Genomic DNA, 21320 nt, shown 5'->3' with positions numbered 1-21320 from the left:
TTTTGTCTTCCAGCCTCCCAGTGTTCCCGACTACCCTCCGTCCGATGGGTATGCATTCAGTAACACAGTTTACAAAAGAGGGCCTCTGCTGGACCAGGGGGCAGCTGTTGCAGCCTTTAAGCAAACTGTTAGCCGACATGTAGATAGGTAACACTGAATCAACAGCGTACGTGGTGCTGTGGATAACTGTCCTGACTGATTGCTATTGGGGTGGCGGTGTCTGTAATTACCTCTGGTTGTGTCTGGAGCAGATCATTGTTTCTGTGAGGAACTGATTCCGGTTAGCAGTGGTTATTTCTGCTTTTGCTTCTCTAAGGCACATCATTAAGACTCTTTTATTATAATTTCTACTAAACTACCCTGTTTATGTATGCTATTAATTCAGTGCTTTTGCCAAAAATTATATAGGGGAATTCCAATCCAACTGAGAACATAGAATCCTCCTATTTGGGTTCAGATTTTATTTCTGCTTTGTTTTATGTTTCTAAAGATACTCTTTGCTCTTTTCGGAACTACAAAGAATGACAAGTCTGCTCTGAGATTCATTCATCCTTGTTTTGAATGATTGTTTGATTTGTTTAGCTGCTTTGTGCTGCATAGTCTCTTGCTTTTTGTTTTCTGGATTGGTGCATAAATATCCACTTTCAAAATAGCAAGTCTTAATTTCTTCCATTCTCTTTCAAACACTACAGAAAATGCTCTAATTTGTTTGCATAGCAACCAGTGTCTTTTTGCACATCCTCTTTCATGCCCTTCATTTTAGCCTAAATCCGAATAGCTTTACAAGATCAAATGCAGTGATCCTTGGAGTCTTGGCCTTGTATGTGGGGAGAATTTATGCCAGCACAAGCTGTGGAAGTACATTGGTAAAGCAATATTGGAATTGTTCCCCCATGCCCAACTGTTTTCCGCATACACTATATGAACAGTATTTTGGCTTATGTGCTATGGAAGATGTTTAAGCTAAATTTTTGGGATTGGATTGCTGATTAAAACAGCTTTGATATAACTATTTTGATGAAAATCTTTGCATAATCCCTAGTTTTGAGGTATGTGCTAGAAGATCCTCTTGTTAATCTGTATGCATACAAATTCCCATGTGTTGTGCAGGTTGAGGACCTGATTATTTTTTGGATTTATTTTTCGTTGCAACAGCAGCAGTAGTAATCATGTCTTAATCATTTTCTCAAACTTGGCTACTTCTTGAGTTCTTGTCTCAGGACCAGTCACCTTGAAATCTAGATGATCTGTACTCTTAATTCCTTTCTTTCTTATCTGTAATGTGATAAGACTTGTTCTGTCCTTTCCGAGTAAGAGTATTCCATATGAATGCTGTTGCCTGCATTTCAGGTTTAGAGAATGAGTCTTATTGCATTGAACTATTGATGATATCAGTGTATCTGGCTGCAACTGAAAGAGTCGTCCAAGCCTTCCTTGTGGCAAGTAAAGAGAAATGAAGCAGTTCATGTAAGGTGAAATTAGTCACACAGAATCACAGAATGTTAGGGATTGGAAGGGACCTTAAAACACCATCTAGTCCAATCTCCCTGCTGGAGCAGGAACACCTAGATGAGGTTACACAGGAATGTGTCCAGGTGGGTTTTGAATGTCTCCAGAGAAGGAGACTCCACAACCTCCCTGGGCAGCCTGTTCCAGTGTTCTGTCACCCTCACTGTGAAGAAGTTTCTTCTCAAATTTAAGTGGAACTTCCTGTGTTCCAGTTTGTACCCATTGCCCCTTGTCCTATTGTTTAAAAGATGTGAAAAGAGCAGTCCTGCAGTGGTGCCCGTTTCTCACCACTGACTATGGGAGGGAGTCTAGAGGACGAATACTGATGCAAACGTCCACAGCATGCCCCTACCTACCAGTCTGTTCAACACAACACAAACTTCCATTTCTTAACTGGCTCTTGAGATATATATGTGCCTTGTAGGAGGTAATTATTGGAGGAAAGCTGCGAATATGTATTGCTCCAAGTAACTTCCATTTAAAGCATCTGTGAAGAAGTAGGTGGAGGAGTGGGTTTGGGGGAGGGCGTGAGAAATTCAAGCTGATCATTTAAGCCATTGTTTGCTGGTCCTTGTTCAAAGCTGGCATTCCTAATGAGTAGTCCAAAGGCAAGTGACCAAGCCACCCACTACCTTCTGAGGGACAAGCAGGTTACACCTTGTCCAGGGAAATTTTAATCACAGGCAACTTCACTGAGCCTTATTCCAACATGCCAGGACCTCCAGTAAGGTCTGCTTTCCTTGGGTGATCTAAGTGTCAGGATCTTAAACTTTTAGTGGGATATTAGGTATATCAGGGACTCTCTCTGACCCTGAAAGTGTACTGTATAGTTTTTCAGTAAGTTGTGTGGTATTTCAAACTAGTATGCTGCGTAGTTTGGTTTTGCACTGTCATTTGAAGAAAAACACCCTGAAAGCCTGTGCAATCCACTAGGCTCTTGAGCAGCATGCATGGATGAGCAGAAGGCCAATGTATCTGATAGACAGTAAGAAAACACAGTGAAGGATAGATGAAGTCTTGAGAATATTTGTGCCCCAAGTTAATGATTTGGCTGTTTAAGCTGGGCTAGAAGAATTATGGTCTCTTCAGAAACATACAGCCATTGCTCATGTTCTGGAGATATTGCTGTTGATTACAACAGAATGGAGTAAAACTGAAACATAAGCATTTTTAAAAATTCCTCCTGAGTTTTTTGAAGGGATTGGGATAGTCAGGTGTGGAAGTCAGGTAGGAAGACAGTGAAATGAGTTTGGAAAGACAGCCTAAAAGTAAAAGTACCTTCAGACGTACATTAGTCATATCCTTGACATAATAAGAATGGAGTTCAAAATTATATGAATTTTGAGTAGGTGGTGGAAAAAAATTGAGATTACTCACACATCTTTCAGCCTCGTAACAGTTGTTCTGCAGGCCTTGATTCATCCCATGTTTTTCACTCTCCCCTTAAACACATTTAGTGTTTTGTCTTTCTTTCCAAATAATCTTTCAATCTAAATATGACTCTTCCTTTGTTCTGCTCTTCAAGTCAAGTGAGACAGTTCTCCACAGCCGTGCAATAGCTAGGTAATGAATGGATTGCTCAGGGACACCTGGGACCCATGGCTACACAGCACCAACATCAGCAACAGTCTGCATTCCTGTCCCTGCACTGTGATGTTGTATGCAACATTTCAGGCCATTGATTGCTTTGTGTTTTCATTGTCTGTTTGGATTTTTTTTTAACTTTACTACCTGGTATGGATTTAGGTTGTTGGGTGTAATTGTAATAAGTGAATAATGTTACTGTTTCTTTTGGACCTGTTTTGATGGAACTGAGGGATCTTTCAACTTGAAGGGCAACTATGTCAAAGAAACTATTATAGTGGCTTCTTACCCAAAGGCATTCTGAATAGATCTTTCCTCATGGAAGCAGAAAGACCCAGAGTTAAACTGTGGTATTCCGTGTTCTACAATGAACCTTGTTTGTAACTGACAAGATTGATACAGTAACCTGAGGTTGTTAGAGTTGATGATACCTTATGGTCAATTAAGAAAACTGATCGACAGCATTTTTTTTAGAGTTTAGTTCCATTGGTGTTGATGACAAAAAAATAATGTTTTATTATGTATTTGAAGCAATTTATGATGAAAACTAGAAATACAGTTTCGTACAAAGCACAAGATATCCATTATCTACTAAGTATAGTAATGTGTTTATATGGCAAATGATTGTTTAACCTACTGTAGGAAAACAGGCTAAATATAGTGTACAAGTTTATTTTAAAACAATGGCACCTGCCAATCTAAGCTGTTATCTCACAAGCACTTAAATCAGTGTGTTAGGAGTAGGTAGTTCTACAGCAGCATCATGTTATGGTGGGGTGGATTTTTTATTTAAATGTTTTGCAGATTGTTGGAAAAGGGCATTTTGTCTGTGTTTATTTGTTTGAATGTCTCACTGAACAATGGTCTGATCTTTCCAGAAACTATGAAGCACATAGTAAAGCACAGACCAAGAAATATGCCAAATGCAAGTATGAATTTATGGCAAGAAACAACAGTGAGCTTTCTGTCATGAAAGAAGAGATCGTAGAGGTAATATTTTTTGCAAAGAGAAAACACAAATTTCTGATACTACTCAACGTAGAGAGCACCTTTCCTGTGGATAGTATGGCTGTCCTTCATGATTACTTCAATGTTTGTTTTATCACTGTTAATATGAAAAGTTCAATCAGTTTGTTTTCCACCGTGGACAAGAATGGAGATTCTGTACTGACTTATGAATTGATTCTGTAGATACCCATGCTGGAAGTTTATTTGTGCATTTCTTCCATCTTCTCTGGTGTTGCTTTTAAAAGTCTCATTTAGTAGTATTTAAATAACTTGCTTTGACAGACACTGTCTGTGTACGCACAGGGCATAGAGAAATCCTGTCCTTTCCTGCAAGAGGTGGTAGCCAGAAAGCTGGACACCTTTGGAAGAGAGGGAGCAACAGAGAGAGAAAACGTCATGTATGAGATTGCACAGCAGATTTTGGACTTCTCCTGGCTATCCTGCTCCAGTTCCCTGTTTACTCAGAAGTGCTCTCTCTCCAAAGTTGTGCTCTTCTAGAAAGATGCCCTTTTCCTTGGCTTATTAATAGTTACTTATTCCTTTTCTCAGCAGCAAATAGGTTGTAGAGATGCCAGCCTCTGCACAAGTATTGATTTTCATTCCGCTGTATTGTCCAGCACGTCTGAGTTTACAGATGTTCTTAACACACTTTTCTTCAATAAACTTCCTTGAAAGCCATGCTCTGAAAAGTGCAATATAGCCATGTAGAATTAGTGATAATTTAGGAAGCCTACAAGGGTTTCTTAGGGACATCTGTGTATGATCTGTTGGCAAGCGCAGAACCTGGCAAAGTTACGGTTTTGTTTTGAAATGATGCACAGTCTCAGTACTGGCAGGAGGAAACTCATTAAAAATATGTGACTAATTTGTCAAATTATTTCAGATTCTGGATGACAGAAAGCAGTGGTGGAAGGTTCAGAATAAAAGTGGCAGCACAGGCTTTGTGCCAAACAACATTTTGGATCCTCTGAGGAATCAAGAAGGTGTTCTAGGATGGTCAGAGCCTGCGTATACCCGCACTATCCAGGTACTGTCTGCTCCTTAGGAGCAAAACTTTCTTGTGAAGTGTGCATGTGTGCATGTGGAGGAGGAAAAGATTCACAGCAAGGCTAAACTATCTGCATGTTCCACTGATATGTGTAAAGATTTATTTTTCTTGTCAGCTTGAATTTGATTATTGTATAGAGTCTAACATGAGAATAAAGCTGATAGTGATACAGCAAAATGTTGTCCTACAAGGGTTTGGGTTGTTTTCTGCTTATTTGCTTAGAGGTGGTAATTTTGGTCCTAATGGATGTAAATGTATTTATTTTAATTGCAAATATCCTTTGTGGATTGATAGCTGTTGATGCCAAAGAAGGAGTTTGAATTATTTAAGGTAGGGTCATTGTTTTTCCTAGGAGAGTGAACACTAGCTTTTTTTTAATTTTCTGTCTTTGTGTGTCTCTGTCTTCAATTTATTTAATTACTGTAGTTTGGAGTAATAAAATTAGGTGTCTTGGCTTTTGAATTCGCAGGTATTTTTCAATTACTATCCCTGTGCATCAATGACACTCTATTCTTGTGACCTAATTTTGCTTTTCTTTCTTTCATTTTGTGGTGTGCAATTAAGATTTTGTTGTTGTTTCTTTTATATGTTGAAGAGAATTAGAGGATAAAAAAAAATAAAAATCTTACATCAGTGCCATTGTCTACCTGAGTAAGGATATACAGGATAAAGTTGTAATCTGTATTTTTAGACAACATTTACGTGGGCCAAAAGCTCATAAAATAACAGGTGGTGTTTTCTAAGCCCTGTTTCTTCCCTTTTATATCTAATGATTTCGAAAAGTTAGGCAAACAAGTTGGGATTAAACAGAAATTCCAGGCCTGCCTCTGAATCAGACTTTTTCAGTCCAAATGCAAACCAAACTCATGTTGAAGTTAAATTAAATTTAATTTAATATTCATTCCTTGTGCCTACACACTCCAGCTGATGATTGAAAACTGAGAAATGCCAAAATGCCTAATGCCATAATGTTACTATTGACTGTCTCTGCTGCAGACTCATCTGAAAGTCCCAGTCAGAGGTGTTGCTGTGCTGGATTCTGTGTGCACAGCTATTGTGAAAGCTGCACCTTTTGCAGTATTTCCAGTTTTGCCATGGATATAGAAAACCTCTTGAGAAATGATGTCCTATGCTATTTCTGGCACCATAATGTGGTAGACCTGTCTTGAGCTTGCTGGGCTTGAATCAGGCCATTTCTGAGTTTTTTTATCCCTAATTGTTTGCCTGTAATGTATGAGCTCATTCTAAATTGATTATGGCTTTTGCCTGTCTGTGACATGAAGCATGTGTCTAGAGTGCTTTTTAAATCCTGATTTAAGGGTATGATTTTTTTTTCTTATGGTGCATGTCATTTTGTGTGTTTGGAATTTGCCAAGAAATCCTGAGACTGAGTGTGGTTTATAAGTAGAGGTTCTTGCGCTATTCTTTGTAATGCGCTGCAGTTTCTGAAGTTTTCTGTTTGAAATAATGACATGAGAAATAATAATCATTTTTCCAAAGCATTCTCCATGGACCTATGAAAATTAGGGTCAGAGAACAACATTTAAGATAATTTTATTTGCCCTCTGGCAGGTTGTTCCCCATGGTTTGTTTTAATTTTAGCTTTATGATATTTAAATATGAGCTTGAAATACACAGGATAAAGGGCATCTTTACCAAGACATGTCAGTACTGTTGTTCTTAACTTTAGGGTGTTTATTATAATTTTAGCACTCCTGAGCATGCTTATTTTTCTCTTTCCCTGTAATAGATACATGGTTCATTCGGGATCTGTTTGCATAACCCTATTTATTTTCATAACAGTGCTATGAGACGTTGCTGCTATTTCAGAGAGAAATGAGGCATTGAGGGGCTGACTGCTTTGCCCAAGGTCAAACGGGAGAACGTGTGGGTAGAGCAGGAAATTGAAGTGGTTCCTATCAGTGCCTCTGCCAGACTCTGAACACGAGCAGGCTCAGTGCCTGGTGTGGTGCAGCTTTTGCCAGACCCCTAAGTCGTCTTTGGTTTTCCAAAGACTGCTTTCAAAGTAGACAGGCTGCTGCGTTGAGCACCCTGGTCGGCTTCAAGCTGCAGATAAGTGTTATGCACAAGGTTAATGTGTTTCTTTACAGACTAATGGCCTTCAAAGCACCACCAACCAAATAATGTTTCCAGATTATTAGGAGGATTAAGGATTCAATTGAAAGACATAATTTTTTCATTCAATTGTTCTACAGATGGACACTCTTTCTTTGAGAGACAGATACCTCATTATCACAATTATTCTCAGAGGAGTAAAGTTTATTTTATTCTTCCCTCTCCTAATGGCGTCTGAGTCCACACACTAGATTTAGACCTTGATTTTTCTCTCAGTCCCTTTCAGGATCCAGGTCACACATAGTTACTTGAAAACACTGGATTGTCTAAGATGATTCTGGCAGGAACACTGCAACCAATATCCTAGTTATTGTATTTTGTCATCTTTGTGAGTCAGAGGCTGTAACATTATCTTTCTTCTGGTCAGTTGAATTAGTTCCAGGAAAACTGTATTTTTGCTTGTTGGGTATTTCTGTATATTTAGGAGAACATTTTGCTGGTTATCTGTGTTTTCCACTAATGTCACTTATTGATTATCAGAGTTTCCTGTGCTGTTGACCATTTAGTCTGCCTTTTTATTGTGAACCAACAGTGGTACTTCACCATCTCATTGTGTATGAACATAAACAGTTTCCCAAGCATTCTAGTTTCTTTTTTTGTATAAGTATTGCTGGTGAACCTAGAAAATAATTAAACATAATATTTCCTATTTATTGTGCTTTTTATTAATTTTTATGATCTTGAAAAAGGAATTTGAGGAACATATTTGGGCTAGAAATGTGTATTTTGGTGGGCATGTTAATTGATCTCATGACACCCTCTGTGAGGTGAGACAGTTATGTTACCAATGGTGTGTAGACAGCATGAGGCAAGGCACAGAGCACAAATGTGAAGCAAAATGCAGTCCTGCAGTCTTATAAAAAACCAGCACTGTCCACAGGAGTGTGACATTACATCTAAGAGGCATGTTTATGGTAGGTAAACACCAAGACAAAAGTCTTCACCTTTCTTGGGAGAGGCATCCTTTGCATTTCTTGGCAATCTACCATCAAAACCTTTCTTTCAAGTCTCTTTGTTTAGCATGTTACTTAAAATATCTCTGTGGGAAGTTGTTTCCCCTCAAGCACAGCATTTGTTCTCCAAGTTAGTATCATAGTGTCATATTCATCTTTTGCCAATTCTTATCTTTCCTGCAGATCATGAATTGTTTGATGACAAAGAGATGCAGTTGCCAGGTGTTCATTTTGCAGTGGCTAAATAATTTTTCACCAAGAGCCAGTATCTCTTTTGCTTCTTTTCATATTAAATGGTCTTTAAATTTGCCATCAGACCAAGACTTTTTTATGTTTGTTTTGGTTTTTTTAAGTTGTTTCCTGTCCAATTCAACATTGATCCAGTCCCAAATTATGGGATGCTGCTTATGCAAAATGCACTGAATAGTTGTAAAAATGGTTGGGTTAATGATAGGAATTAAAAGTCTTCAGTTTGCCAATTTATTTATTTATTCATTCATTCATTTATTTGTTTAATTTTTGCCTTTTAAAAAAAATTTTTTACTTTATTTATTTATTTATTTGGAAGTGGGGACTAGTCTACCTAATACCAATTTGAATAAATAGACTCTGAATTTCTCCTTCTTCCATCCTAATGTATTCCTTGTTTTCTGGCAAGACTAGCAAAGCATGTTTTTAAATCCAATAAAATAATAAATTCCTTACACCCCACAAGAGCTAGTTAGGTGCCTTGTAATGGAGTTTTCATAGGCAGCTGCTTGACTCTGCGTAATAGCTGAGCCCACCAGAGGAAACTGGGCTGAAAGAGCTCCCTTGAAATTACCTCTTCCAGTCTTGGGTACCTCATTGTCACTTTTAGTTGCAGGGAAGTAGTTGGCTCTCCTCTTTTAAAATACAGCCAAATTAGGAGGTACGTGCCCCAGAATGAGAGATTCCCAGTGTGAGTCTCAGGAAAACATCCAAAGTACTGTGCTTCTGACAGATCTGAGGCTGAATCCTCTGCAGCCCTCATGTTGAACTCCTGTTGCTGTGCATGCAGGAACATGGCACTAAAATGCTCAGAAAGAGAGTAAAAGCTCTGTGTCTGTGTTAACTTAATGAGAGCATTTCCTAGCACTAATGGTACTTACAGCTGTATCCAACACCTCTAATGCTAAGTCTAGTATTTGCCATAGTCTGAATACACATCTTCTCTGTTTTTGATGCCGAAGTGTAGTTGAAACTATATTGTTCCCATTTTTTTTACAATGGTCAAGAATTAGGGTTGATATTGTTAGCATTTTTGCTCAAACTTACTATTCTGCTTACGTTAAAAATAGATCAAATCATAATGAATCTTGATATTTGACAAGATGTAGCCTGTAGTGTGTTGGAAAAAAGGAGCCTTGGGACCTCTGTTTTTTTCTTGTAAAGACAAAGATTTTCTGGCAAAAAAGAAGAAAAAAATAGTCCCAGCAATCTTTTCTGGTTATCTAGATTTTTAATGAGTGTGTCTCATCACTGTTGTAAATAATTTAAATTATTCATTCCAATTTATATGAATTGAGGATTGCAAATTTATTCTTAGAAAAAAACATATACAAGAAAGAAGGGGAAAAAAAAGCAAAAACAAAGGAAAAAACAAAACAAAACAAAACACAAAAGCCCCCAAACCAAACCAAACCCATACATAGGAACGAACCAACCAAACTTAACCAAGAAAAATGACAAAAAACCTCACCAAAACAAACAAAAACCCCAGAATTGGTCGTTGTTCTGATCATTGCCAGCAAATTAGCGAGTACACACCTGTCAGCGATGACCTTTACCTCATTTTCTAAGCTAGTCAACACTTCTTAAGCTAAAAAAGTAAGTTTTTATTAATACCTGCTGTGACTTTATTGTTCTTGTTCTACAGATGCGAGAGTTCTCTACATTCGTCTTATGATTTCAATCCAATGTCAGTTTTTTGTTTTGTTTTGTTTGTTTGTTTGTTTGTTTGTTTTTTTCATTAAACCTCTTTCTAAATTTCTGTCTAGGTGGGTGCTTTGAAAAGCGCTCATTGCTTATATGATGTCATATATGTGTGTTTGGTAGCCAACAGTCTGCTCATTATTCAAAAGAAGAAAATGAGAATAACTATGTGAGTTGCTTAGTGAGTAAGGAGAGGTAATTATTAGCATTGATGTTCATTTGTTTTAAATTGCTAATGTGTATGAAATTTCAGGAGAGATGTGTAAGGCAGTTACTTTTTACCTTTCTAATAATGCTATTTGATGTGATTTACTCCATTTTTCTCACAGCAATTGCTGGGAGAGCTTTCAGAGGTAACAAAATTACTCTTCTGATGTTGAACCTCAAAAGTTACTCTTTTGGATGATGTAGTCACTGAATTCCATAGTGCATGCTTGTTTTGTTTGCAGCAATGCATAGAAGTGATTGGACGAATGTGTGTATGTCCTCAAAAGATCTGGAGTTAGAAAAACTGTTAAAAAAAGAAATGTTAAGTGTGATTAGAATGTATAATTGGCTTTTGGACACTGTTCAGCAAAACGTGAAGTGTATTTCCATCTGACTTCAGATGTAAATTTAGAATTTGAATGATGCTTCCAGTTTAATTTTTATTTTCACTCCAGCAAGTCATTTTGATGAGGCTTGTGATCACGGTACAACATGTTTTTGAAACTACATCAGTAGCATCTATTGAAAGCTATGTGTAATGTTTATCTATAATTTTTCCTGGATTACGATTGTGGTGGTATGTAGTTGATGCCTTTGTTTGTAATGAATCTTCTCTAACACTAAAACAGCCTTGTTTTTTCCTTGCATGTTGTTTAAGAATGTTGGGGCACACAGGAGGGTACATTGTGGGGATAACAGTCTAGCAATTGGAGTCTGTGAACAAGAATTTTAAAAGCTGAATATTGTGAGAACATTTTAATAGCTCTGAAATTTTTAAATTTGTTAAAATAATTTTGCATATGCCGCAGTACATCTATATATCATAAATTATGATATATTTACTATATACATATTAGGGCATTGCGTTTCCACCAAAGGACAGGCTTCTGTAAATATACCTTATTCTGCTTGTTCTCTTTTATATTATGAGTTTCACTTTGCTTGGCATTTGACATTTAAAAAAACATTTATTGTCTTAACATTGAAGTAACAGAATACAGAAAAGTCAGTCATATTATTTTTTTTCTTTCATCTCCCCACAATGCACTGCACAAGGTAGTCACAAAATAATTGAGATTAATGCCTTTGAACAACTAAATGTTAAGAAAAAAAACAACCAAACAAAGAGGTTTAATGGCTAATGTATTGTTAGACTATATGTTGGCTTCAGTAGCTGACTACTACAATTTAAGTGAAAAATTATCTAAGGGAAACAAAAGACTTTTTTCTTAGGCTTAATTGACAGGCCATAGAAACTGATGGGATAATTTTTTTGCTGGTGTAACTTGGCATAGCTCAGCTGTAATGGTCTCAGTTTACATTCACTACAAAATGCCTTGTCCATCAGTTAAACTTACTGAGTTGGGGACTCCTATATAAGTGCAGTTGCTGACATTTAATGGAAGTTTGATTGTTGTCAGGGCAATGATCTGCTGCTCAGATTCTAACATATGGCTCCTACCAATATTTCCCTGCTTGATCTGCTATAAACCTTCTGCCTCCAAGGAAATAGGGAAGGGTATTTCAGGAAGGAACAATGAATCTGGGGAATGTGCTCATCTGTTTTCATACCAAAGTAAGCAGATTTCTCATAACTAAGAAATGAGGCATCCCTATTGAGCAAACAAACTTTAATATTAAACTTGCAAGCTGTGCTAGTCCAAAACTGTGGAGAGAGCACTGTTAAAACAGTTAGATGTGGGGTTGGAACTGTTTGAAAGAAAATGCCAGCACAGTTTGTGTATGAGCTTCTGGGCTTGTCTGTCACTGGGGTTGCTTTGTGAAACATCTGCCTCTTCCTGCAACTCGTACCTTTAGAAAGGGAAAGAAGGTGAAATTATTCTCCAAAATTATTCTAGAGACACCTGCTAGTTAGTTATTAGCAGCAAGATAATTTGCATGTTGTTAGAACATTATGTAAAGTGGGGGAAGAGAAACAACAGGCCCTGTTCCAAGAATTGTGGAGTTGGATTTTTTTCAGTTGGATTATAGCATTGGGGTGGCATGTAGCGACCACAAAAGTAGCTGAAAAGGCACAACTGAATGGGTAGGAGGAGCAGGAACCTCTTAAATGGTGTCTGCATTACAGAAAAAAAGTGTTATCCTACCCTCTGTGACTTCTTAAGTTAAACTATTAGTCAGGCTTAGATGTGGCAGGATATGTTCATTTTTCACTATTTTTTACATGACATCTCTAAAATATACATTTTTACACTGACAAAGTCCAACAGTTCAAAAATTTTGGAAGCTGTTAGTGCCATGTAATAGAAGTTTGGGATTTAAAAAAAATATCATTTATAGAACTCATCTGCTTGAAAGAAACGTGTTTCAGATTATGTCATTGCTGTGAATTTTGTGTCTGAAAGGGAAGGAAATTGACACCAAATATTGATCCAAAATCAAGTTTTGGCAAATTTTGGAACTTCATCTGGCAAGTAAGTTGTCTTTGTGTAATAAATAAAATCAGTTGATGTGAAGCATCCCAGCATTTTCTGCAGAAACCTGAGTTTGTCTGATGTCTTGTCCAAGTTTTGTTGTCAAACTGAGTCTCTCTGGATCTTTTCAGAAACAGAGGATGGACTATGTTGTGAAACAACCTGATCCAGTTCCTGCTACTCCTTCGCCACCTCCAGCACCCACTCCTGTCCCCATGGCTGTCCCTCTCCCTCCTAGCACTCCAGCACCTATACCGGTTCCTGTGCCCAAAGCACCAGAAACCATCAGCCGCCAAAGCAGCACCTCTAGTGACAGTGGTGGTAGTGTTGGACGAGACACCCAGCGGCAGAAGCAAGTTCCTGTGGACCGTAAGTTGATCTAAGAAGCAAGGAAAAAAAAAAAAGTTTCTCCCATTCCTGTGCGTTTTGTTTAAGGCTTAAATTCCTTAAAAACTTGTTTTTCAGATAAATGTTTATGAAGTATTTAGCTTTAACCCTATTTTTAAAATACACATTTTCTGACTCTTGCTAATCAGGATCCTAAGTAGGGACAAAACACTTCTGCACATGTCCCAGTCCTAAATCCTCTCCTTTAAAGACTGTTTAGGATCTTCAGTCATTGGTTTTCAACACTGTAAATGCCCATGCTGGTCTTGTGGTTAATGCATGTTTTCCACCTGAACTCACTGCCACATTACAATCTAAATTGTTTTTCAAATCAGTTATGCTCTTTTTACACTTAGGAACCATGTTGTAATAGTGTTGTAGGAGACTCATCTTATAATCAGGTACCCTTAGCTTGGTCAAAGCAACAGCAACTGGCAGGCCACTGGGCAAACTGTCATGTCCTTATCTTAGGAGGACAAGAGAACATACTCTATAGCCCTTTAGGTGTGACAGTTATTAAATGTTTTGATTAAGGCCACCTTATAAATATAAAGCCCAGCTGCTGCTGAGGCTCCTACTCTGTATTGACTGAAAAGCAAGTTAGATTAGGAGAACTTATTTAGCCAATAACTTCTGTCCTAAATGCACTTTAAGCAATGTGATTGCTAGGTTTAAAGATAAACTGGCTGGCAAGCATTTGCTACAACTATTGATGTAATAGCTGTTAAAATAATGAGCTTTTTGCAGTTGAAGAGTTGACAGCTTTTCTCATACCCTGCTTCACTGCCTTATTAGAAAATCCCACTCCACCTGAGGTAAAAACTGGCACCAAGCATAATTCTTTCTGCAGAAGGGTTTCTTTACCCCCCTGTCCCCAGTGAATGGGAAGCATACCTGCTTGGATAACCACACTCAGTTGGTGGAACCTGTTTTGACATTGCCTGGTGGTAGATAAGCTCTGGCCTAAGTTCTGAACTTAGGAAGGCTTTGAGACTTCAGATTTTTTCACATAACAGACTGGCTGGCTGGAAATTATAAATGGAGAACAACATGGAAGGGGAACAGGCTTCACTGCTGTTGCTCAAAGAAACAGTAGGGCCAGCTTCTGCCTTTCTTCTATTTTGGGTGGTTTGTTACTTAAATAAAAGCAGAAACCCAAATAGTTATACAAGATACAGAAAGTGAGGAAGAACTTCACGCACACAAAAATGATCATTTTATTTCTGTCAAAGATGATCTTTGTGTACCACAGCAGATGTATTTCCTTGAATCCACGATGGCCTCTATGCATTACAGATGGAAAATGTGAAGACCAGGGTACAGGTACAGAGTGTGAGGTATGAAGGGTTGTTGTAGTGTAAGTGGTTCCAAGACATCTCTTGCCCTCTCAGCCTCTGTAGAGGCCCTGGGCCATGCACAAGAGCTCCTGTGCCCTCCTGAGAGCTGCCACTCAAGCCCAGTTAATGGACTTCAGGTACCTCACAGTCCTCACAGAACAGCTGTCTCTGCAAAGGTGAGGGGCAGCCCTACCCTTACACCTGCTGCCCAAGCACCCACCTGAACCCTGCAGAGAACAGGCAGTGTAGTAGCTGCTTTGCACTGAGGGTGTCTTGTTTATTTATTATAATACTTCTAACAACAGTAAGAATCTGTTATCTAACAGCTAAATATTTATCTTTTGATATAGTCTTGGTCTAGATAAAATGTAAGTCAAAATCTGTGTAAATAGAAGGTAAGTAGCAATTTTCTTGCTCTCTTTCTGTTTGGGAAAATAACTGGTGCATGCTTTGATAACATTGTCTAAAGGCTTTACTTGTATAATATATCCCATCTCAGACCTTCACATATCACAGAGCACATGTTATTTGGGCTTCTGAGTCACACTCTGGGGGAAAAAGAACATGATAGAGCCTGAATGCCTCAAATATTTTACTAAAGATATTTTGTCCACTTTTGACCTGGGGCAATTTTGTAAAAGAAAAAGATAGAATGGCTAAACCAAGGAATTTTATTTTTTATTGTCATGATTAAAAAAAAAAATCCTAAAAGCCTATGTAAAGCTTGTTTTTATTTGTCTAACTGGCTAGAGATGTTGATCCTTGAAGAGGTTTTGGGAGAGGATAAAAGGAAGATAGAGAATGAAATATTCTTACTGTCTTACAGTTTTTTCATATTGTGTCGTTTGCCTCTGCTGCTATCGGTATAATAGGAGAAAAGGAATGGCTTTTGCCATCTGAGTGCATTAGAGAAGGTGCTGTAGTTACTGTATTATATCGAAGTGAGAAGGTTGAATAAAGGTGACTAAAAACATCTTGGCAAGGAAATCCTGAGAATTTTTGAGATCACTTAAAGTTGTGTGTCAAAGTATTTTTATGGTAATTCCAAAGTTACTACGTGGAGAGTTGACTGTGCTAAATCAGTATCTTCTCTGTGCTCAAAAAGGTGTTTATGCCCTTTTGGATTCTACCTATTTTTGTAAAATCATCCATAGAACTTTCCATATGCATTTTAAACAATTTTCAATCTCATTATAATTTATTTTGTTAAATTGCATGAAAAGCATTTTATTTCACCTGCTAATGCCCACCAGCTGAACTAAAGGCTTCAGATGAATGGGTTCTGTGGGGTAGTGTATTTGTACAGTTTTGCTTAAAAGTTAAAAAAAAAAAAATTCTTGCCCAATTCCTCTGTCTCTGGTGAGAACCCACTCTTTTCATTTACCTTTTTTTTTTTTCTTCTTTTTCTAATGCAAAGTGTGACATTGTTTCAGTTAACCAGTCACTTTTCACCAATCAGCATTCACTTGGAGTGAATTTATATTTCTCAAAACCCCTTCAAAAATTTGATTACTCTAATAGTTTATTGCCTACAGTGATTGGCACTCTATGAGCATTCTTCCTCATTTTTGTTTTCATGTTTAAAACATCATAATTCTATTTGAAGAAACTCAGACAATGACAAATTATAACCCTCCACGCCCATTTTCTTTTACAACTTGGGTGCTGCCAGACTGATCTATGCCTCTGTGCGACACCAAGCTTATCTCCTTATTCTGGAGTCTCAGTTGAATAGATATAGTTTTATTATTATTATTATACCCCTCCACCCCCAAAGAGAGGAGTGAGAATATTAAAATATTGCTTGGCAAAAAAGGAGAATAATAATTCAGTCAGATCTAGGGAATAAATCTTTAAAAACAAACAAACAAACAAATTTAAGATTTAAAGAGGAGCATAAGAAATTACCTGGCTTTGATAAAGCAACCTTGAGAATAACTCCTGTGGGGCATCTGTCTCTCTAGGCAGGAAATCGCAGATGGAGGAGGTGCAGGATGAACTTGTTCACCGACTCACCATTGGCCGGAGCGCTGCCCAGAGGAAGTTCCATGTGCCACGACCAAACATCCCGGTTGTTAATATCACTTACGACTCTTCACCTGAGGATGTGAAAGCATGGCTACAGTCCAAAGGATTCAACCCTGTGTAAGTTTGAAGATAAATGTGAAGAAAACTTCTTAAAATTATTTTTCTGTCAGTTATTAGGTAGGATGTGGTCTGCCCAATTTTTAAAATCAAGCAGCCTTCTGAAAATCAAGACAGATTAGCTGCACCCTTGAAAAAGAGAATTCATTTTCACATATATATGTATATATATGTATATACATGTATACATAATATATATCCATCAGTGTCAATGTGGTTATAGATCAATAGAGATATATTTAGGAAAAATACATATATATATATATATATATATATATATATTAGTCTCCGCCAAAAGGTATTTGTTAGATACTGAACTCACTTCAGGGGTCCTGTTGCATTAAGTTGTGTCTTGATTTTAGTAGCCCTATCTGAGATAACATAGCTGGAAGCCAAACTATTACTCTTCCTTGGCTAGTGTATTTTTTCTTATTTCTTATTTGTTCCCTTGCTGTGACCACAGGACTGTCAATAGCCTTGGTGTGCTGACAGGTGCTCAGCTTTTCTCCCTCAATAAAGAGGAACTGAGGACTGTTTGCCCAGAAGGTTCTAGAGTTTACAGCCAAATTACGGTACAGAAATCTGCCTTGGAGGTATGTATAACCCTTCTTGCTAATGTAATGGTGGGTTGATGCTTTTGAACCTGTAGAATTAAATAGCTCTTTCTGTGAGACAGCTGTTTTGTTGTTTGTTTTGGTTTGGTTTTGGTTTTTTTTTTTTTTTGTCTCAGTTTCCGTTAAGTTGATAAGCATTATTTGTACCTGAGTTATGTGGTGTTAACCCATTGAAACAGTATTAGTCAAAACACCAAAACATTTCTCCCCACTTCTAAAAGGGTCTACAAAGTGTTAGAAAAAGTGCATGATAGTACTCAAGTTTAAGACATTGTGTGCTGTAATCAGACTGCAAGAAGACAAAATCAGCCAAAAAGGGCTTTAGGGAAAACAATAGGAGTAAAATACCCTTTTTCTTGCCTCTTGCCCTACCTGGTAGTTGGACAAACAGGTGTTCCTAGTACTTCTGGTGGTGATGTCTTAGTTTCACTTTATCATTTGCTTTTGCTTCATTAGGCATGAGAAATTGGTAGAGTGAGTTCACTGCTGAATCTCAAGGTCTTTCAGATCAAATGCTGGGTATCTGTATTGGCAGGTTTGTAAGTAGGCGAAAACACATTCGACATGCTAGCCTGATTACTGGACAAAGGATAAAAGTATTATGTCTTTGTATCCATTGGCCTGTGGCAGCTTGCTTTAATTACAGTAGTGTTGTTACTTAAACACCTTAAAAGCTTGTATACAGAGTTGAGCTAGGGAGAATGCCTAACAATTCTTAGCCAAGAAAATTGCAGTTATATCTACTTTTAAAAAAACTTGCTGTGGCAAATGGAGAAATGGACTTGATACAGTCTAGAGGTGAGACTAGCCCAAATGAGAAGCTATATTCTTCCCATCCTATTTAAAAAAAAAAAAATCTTGAAGAAGTTTAAAATGTGTTTCAGTCATTTTATGAAGCTTGGACCTTGGACCATCTTGCTTATGTGATTTTAAGCTTTAACTACCAGGCATATTTTGAAATACAAGTTGATTATGATGAGGCATATTTTATATCCATCATTTTCTAGTGAAGATATATGTGTATTCTTCACTTTTTCTGGAATGTCAACAATATTATTTCAGTTTCATAAGCCTTCTGTCTACTGAAGGGGGAGTACCTTTGTGGTGGAAGTTGGTTTGAAAAACAGAGATGGACTGGATTGTAGAGGTCTGTCCTTTTTTCCCTTCATGGTGTTATTCTACTTGTTTCAGTTAGGTCTCACTCTGCAGGGAACAGAGGAGTCAAAACTTGTCTAATAAATCCCGTACAAGTGTCAATAAAGAGGTACTTGGAGTTTAATAAGGTCATTGGATTTTCTGAGTGAAAAAGTAATAGAAATATTTATTTCTGCTTCAGTTATATGAGGTTTAACTGATGAATTTCAGAATTTATGCAATTCCTGATTGCTTTGGCCCATTGTTTAAATTACTCAAAACATCGAGATGCATCTTCCTTTCTGTCCCTATAGTATTTCAATTTCTAGAGTTTAGGAAGGCTGTCCTTGTTTAAGAGAAGCTATAGGAATGAGTATCACAGCCAAAATGTCTACATGTGACCTAGTAAAGATGAGCTTGTGTATTCCAAAAAGGGCTTTGTTCTTACTGCTCAAACTAGAGACGATTTTAGTAACAGAAGCATTTAAGCACATACATACTTGTGCCAGTGTCAAGCCTATTTTACAATTAATGCTTCTTATAAGCAGCTACTGGATTATGGGTTTGACCACCGCAATTGTTCTGCATCATTAATCAGTGACAAATTTTCATGAAGTTCTCTGGCATCCATTAGGTAGTACTTGTGTTTTCATATTGCAGTAAATGGCTTGGGTGATAAGAAGAAATACCAATTAAAGCCAGAGACAGAGCAAACCCGCACACTCTCTGGCATTACAGAACCTTATGCCTTGTCTTTGTTAGTTCTACTCAGGATCTTCCATGAGTATTTCTGGATTCATACCATTTCTGCAAGCTTCAATGGCTTACCTCTCAGAATTGTGGCTACATTCCCAAATACAAGCAACCCAGTCTTCACTTTCATGCAGCTACAATTTCCTTTTAACATTCTTGTGCCTTAGTCAGAGGAATTCAGTATTTTGGAACTGAAATTCCAGTTAATGGAATTTAATAATTTTACCCTTATGAGGAAAAAAAATGAATAGGTATCATAATTACAGGGTTTTTTTAACTTTATTTTCATGGTAACTCCGTTCATCCCTGAATTACACCAGAGTTTGAAACATCCATGGAAACAAGACTCCTAATGGAGTTTTATGACCCCTGTATAAACAGACTGCAAGTATGGGGAAGGTGCTTGGGGTTTAACAGCTTTCTGGGTTTGGCCAAGCGAAAACAGAACGGTAACTCTGTGCAAGACCAGTGTGTCAAGACAGCAGAGAGCTGGCCATAGCCAGAGCCAAACAACTCCTTTCTGCCAGAGGTGTCTCAAGGAGTCAAGCAGCGCTTGCTCTGCTCTGAGGAGGAGGCAGGATGCACCACATACTCCGTACTGATCAGAATATCCCCTCTGGGAGCTGTTCTCTGGGGATGCTCCAGAGATTTGAATTTCAACTTGTATACCAAATGCAGTGTTATAGCAGCCTGGCTAGTCATCTGGATGGACTCACTTTTTCATTGAGAAATGAAAATAATAGTCTGCATAAATATGGGGGGTTTTTTATGTCCATTTCCTTAACTTTTGTTGAGCATTTCAAGCTCTGGCATTGAAAAGTGCTGCAGAAGATAAGTGTAGAGACACAATATCTTGAACTCCACCTTTGTCATCTCCTGAAGGGGACACTCCAGGTACACATTCTCATTGTCTTCCTTCTCCATCAATGTGAATCATGGGCATGCGTCCCTCTGAAACTGAAGATGGTTTCTATCTAATAAATATATAATGTTGCCTCGAAGAATAGCTTGTTCTCTTTGACATCTCGGTGAAACGAATGACTGAAGCACATGTTGTGGACAGCTATGACCCCCAATCACTTGTTCATCCCACCCCCTGCAAATAGGATGCAGGAGATAACTGGAAGGAGGAAAGGAAAAAACTTGTGGGTTGAGATAGTAATGGATTAATAGGATAGCAAAGGAAGATAAAACAATAACAATAATAATAATAGAATATACAACACAAATGATGCAAAATGCAATTGCTCATCACCTGTGACACCAATAGTCTGTCCATTCCCAAGCAGCGGTATTTATGTACCGAGCATGACATCATATGGTCAGGAATACCCTTTTGGCCAGCTTGGGTCACCTGTCCTGGCTTTGCTCCCTCTCTGCTTCTTGCGCACCTGCAGCCTTTAATTGACTTGGGATAAACATTGCTTGGCAACAACTAAAACATCAGTGTATTACCAACTTCCTTCTTGTACTACATCAAAAACACAGCACTATACCAGCTACTAGGAAGAAAATTAACTCTATCTCAGCCAACACCAGGACAGCACAGAAGTGGGATTGAACAATGGAGTTTACTGATACTTTATGATCTGGTTAGAGGCTAAGCTGGGTGAATCACTACAGCAAAGGTCTAGCAGTCTGTTCCAGAAATTGTATTGCTAGGAGCAGCCCTGGGCTACTTAGCTACGCTGTACTCTGACTCCAAGTAGGATGCGCCTGTTGTGCTGTGCCACAAGATGTATTGCAGCTGGTTTAGTTGAGCAGTGTTTCATACTCATCAGTCTTGTTGTTATTGATGTTATCAGGAAGGTAAACTGTTTCAGCCTCGGCTGCCGAGTCATTTCCAGAAAAATATTTCCACATGACCTCTGATAAAGCATGTGTTGAGTACTTACTGATGTTTTTCATGCATGACTTCAGTAATGGGTGACTGCTGCGCTTATTCTGTATCTGAAACCAAGTGAGCAAGGACAAGATGAATTAAAACAAGTAACACTGCCCTCTCACCTTCATGGAGTTAATTATAAGTCCCCTGCTGTGCCCTTCCACTCTGGGAGGAGAGTGCAATGGTATTTTACCTAGGACAGGAGCATCCTGGCCTCCTTCCATGTGGACAC

The 21320-nt window shown here is 38.1% G+C and overlaps 1 protein-coding gene across 15 annotated transcripts in view; it reads left to right on the top strand.

Annotated features, from left to right (window-relative positions):
* Positions 1-21320, top strand: part of EPS8 (EGFR pathway substrate 8, signaling adaptor) — a 143927-nt gene that overhangs the window by 120147 nt on the left and 2460 nt on the right. For 12 of the 15 annotated variants that reach the window (XM_071815471.1, XM_065853228.2, XM_065853235.2 and 9 more), the window contains 6 exons: positions 14-147; positions 3972-4083; positions 4985-5128; positions 12965-13202; positions 16522-16702; positions 17166-17295. In XM_071815471.1, the coding sequence (XP_071671572.1) occupies positions 14-147; positions 3972-4083; positions 4985-5128; positions 12965-13202; positions 16522-16702; positions 17166-17295 (939 nt within the window). Of the gene's footprint in view, positions 1-13; positions 148-3971; positions 4084-4984; positions 5129-5443; positions 5531-12964; positions 13203-16521; positions 16703-17165; positions 17296-21320 lie in introns of those variants that run through there. The other 3 variants (XM_071815501.1, XM_065853285.2, XM_071815495.1) reach the window with 3 other exon arrangements.

This window comes from Patagioenas fasciata, chromosome 1, assembly GCF_037038585.1.
Source record: "Patagioenas fasciata isolate bPatFas1 chromosome 1, bPatFas1.hap1, whole genome shotgun sequence".
Classification (NCBI taxonomy): Eukaryota; Metazoa; Chordata; class Aves; order Columbiformes; family Columbidae; genus Patagioenas; species Patagioenas fasciata.
The sequence above is the reverse complement of the archived record's forward strand: the minus strand, read 5'-3'. Positions and strand labels throughout refer to the sequence as shown.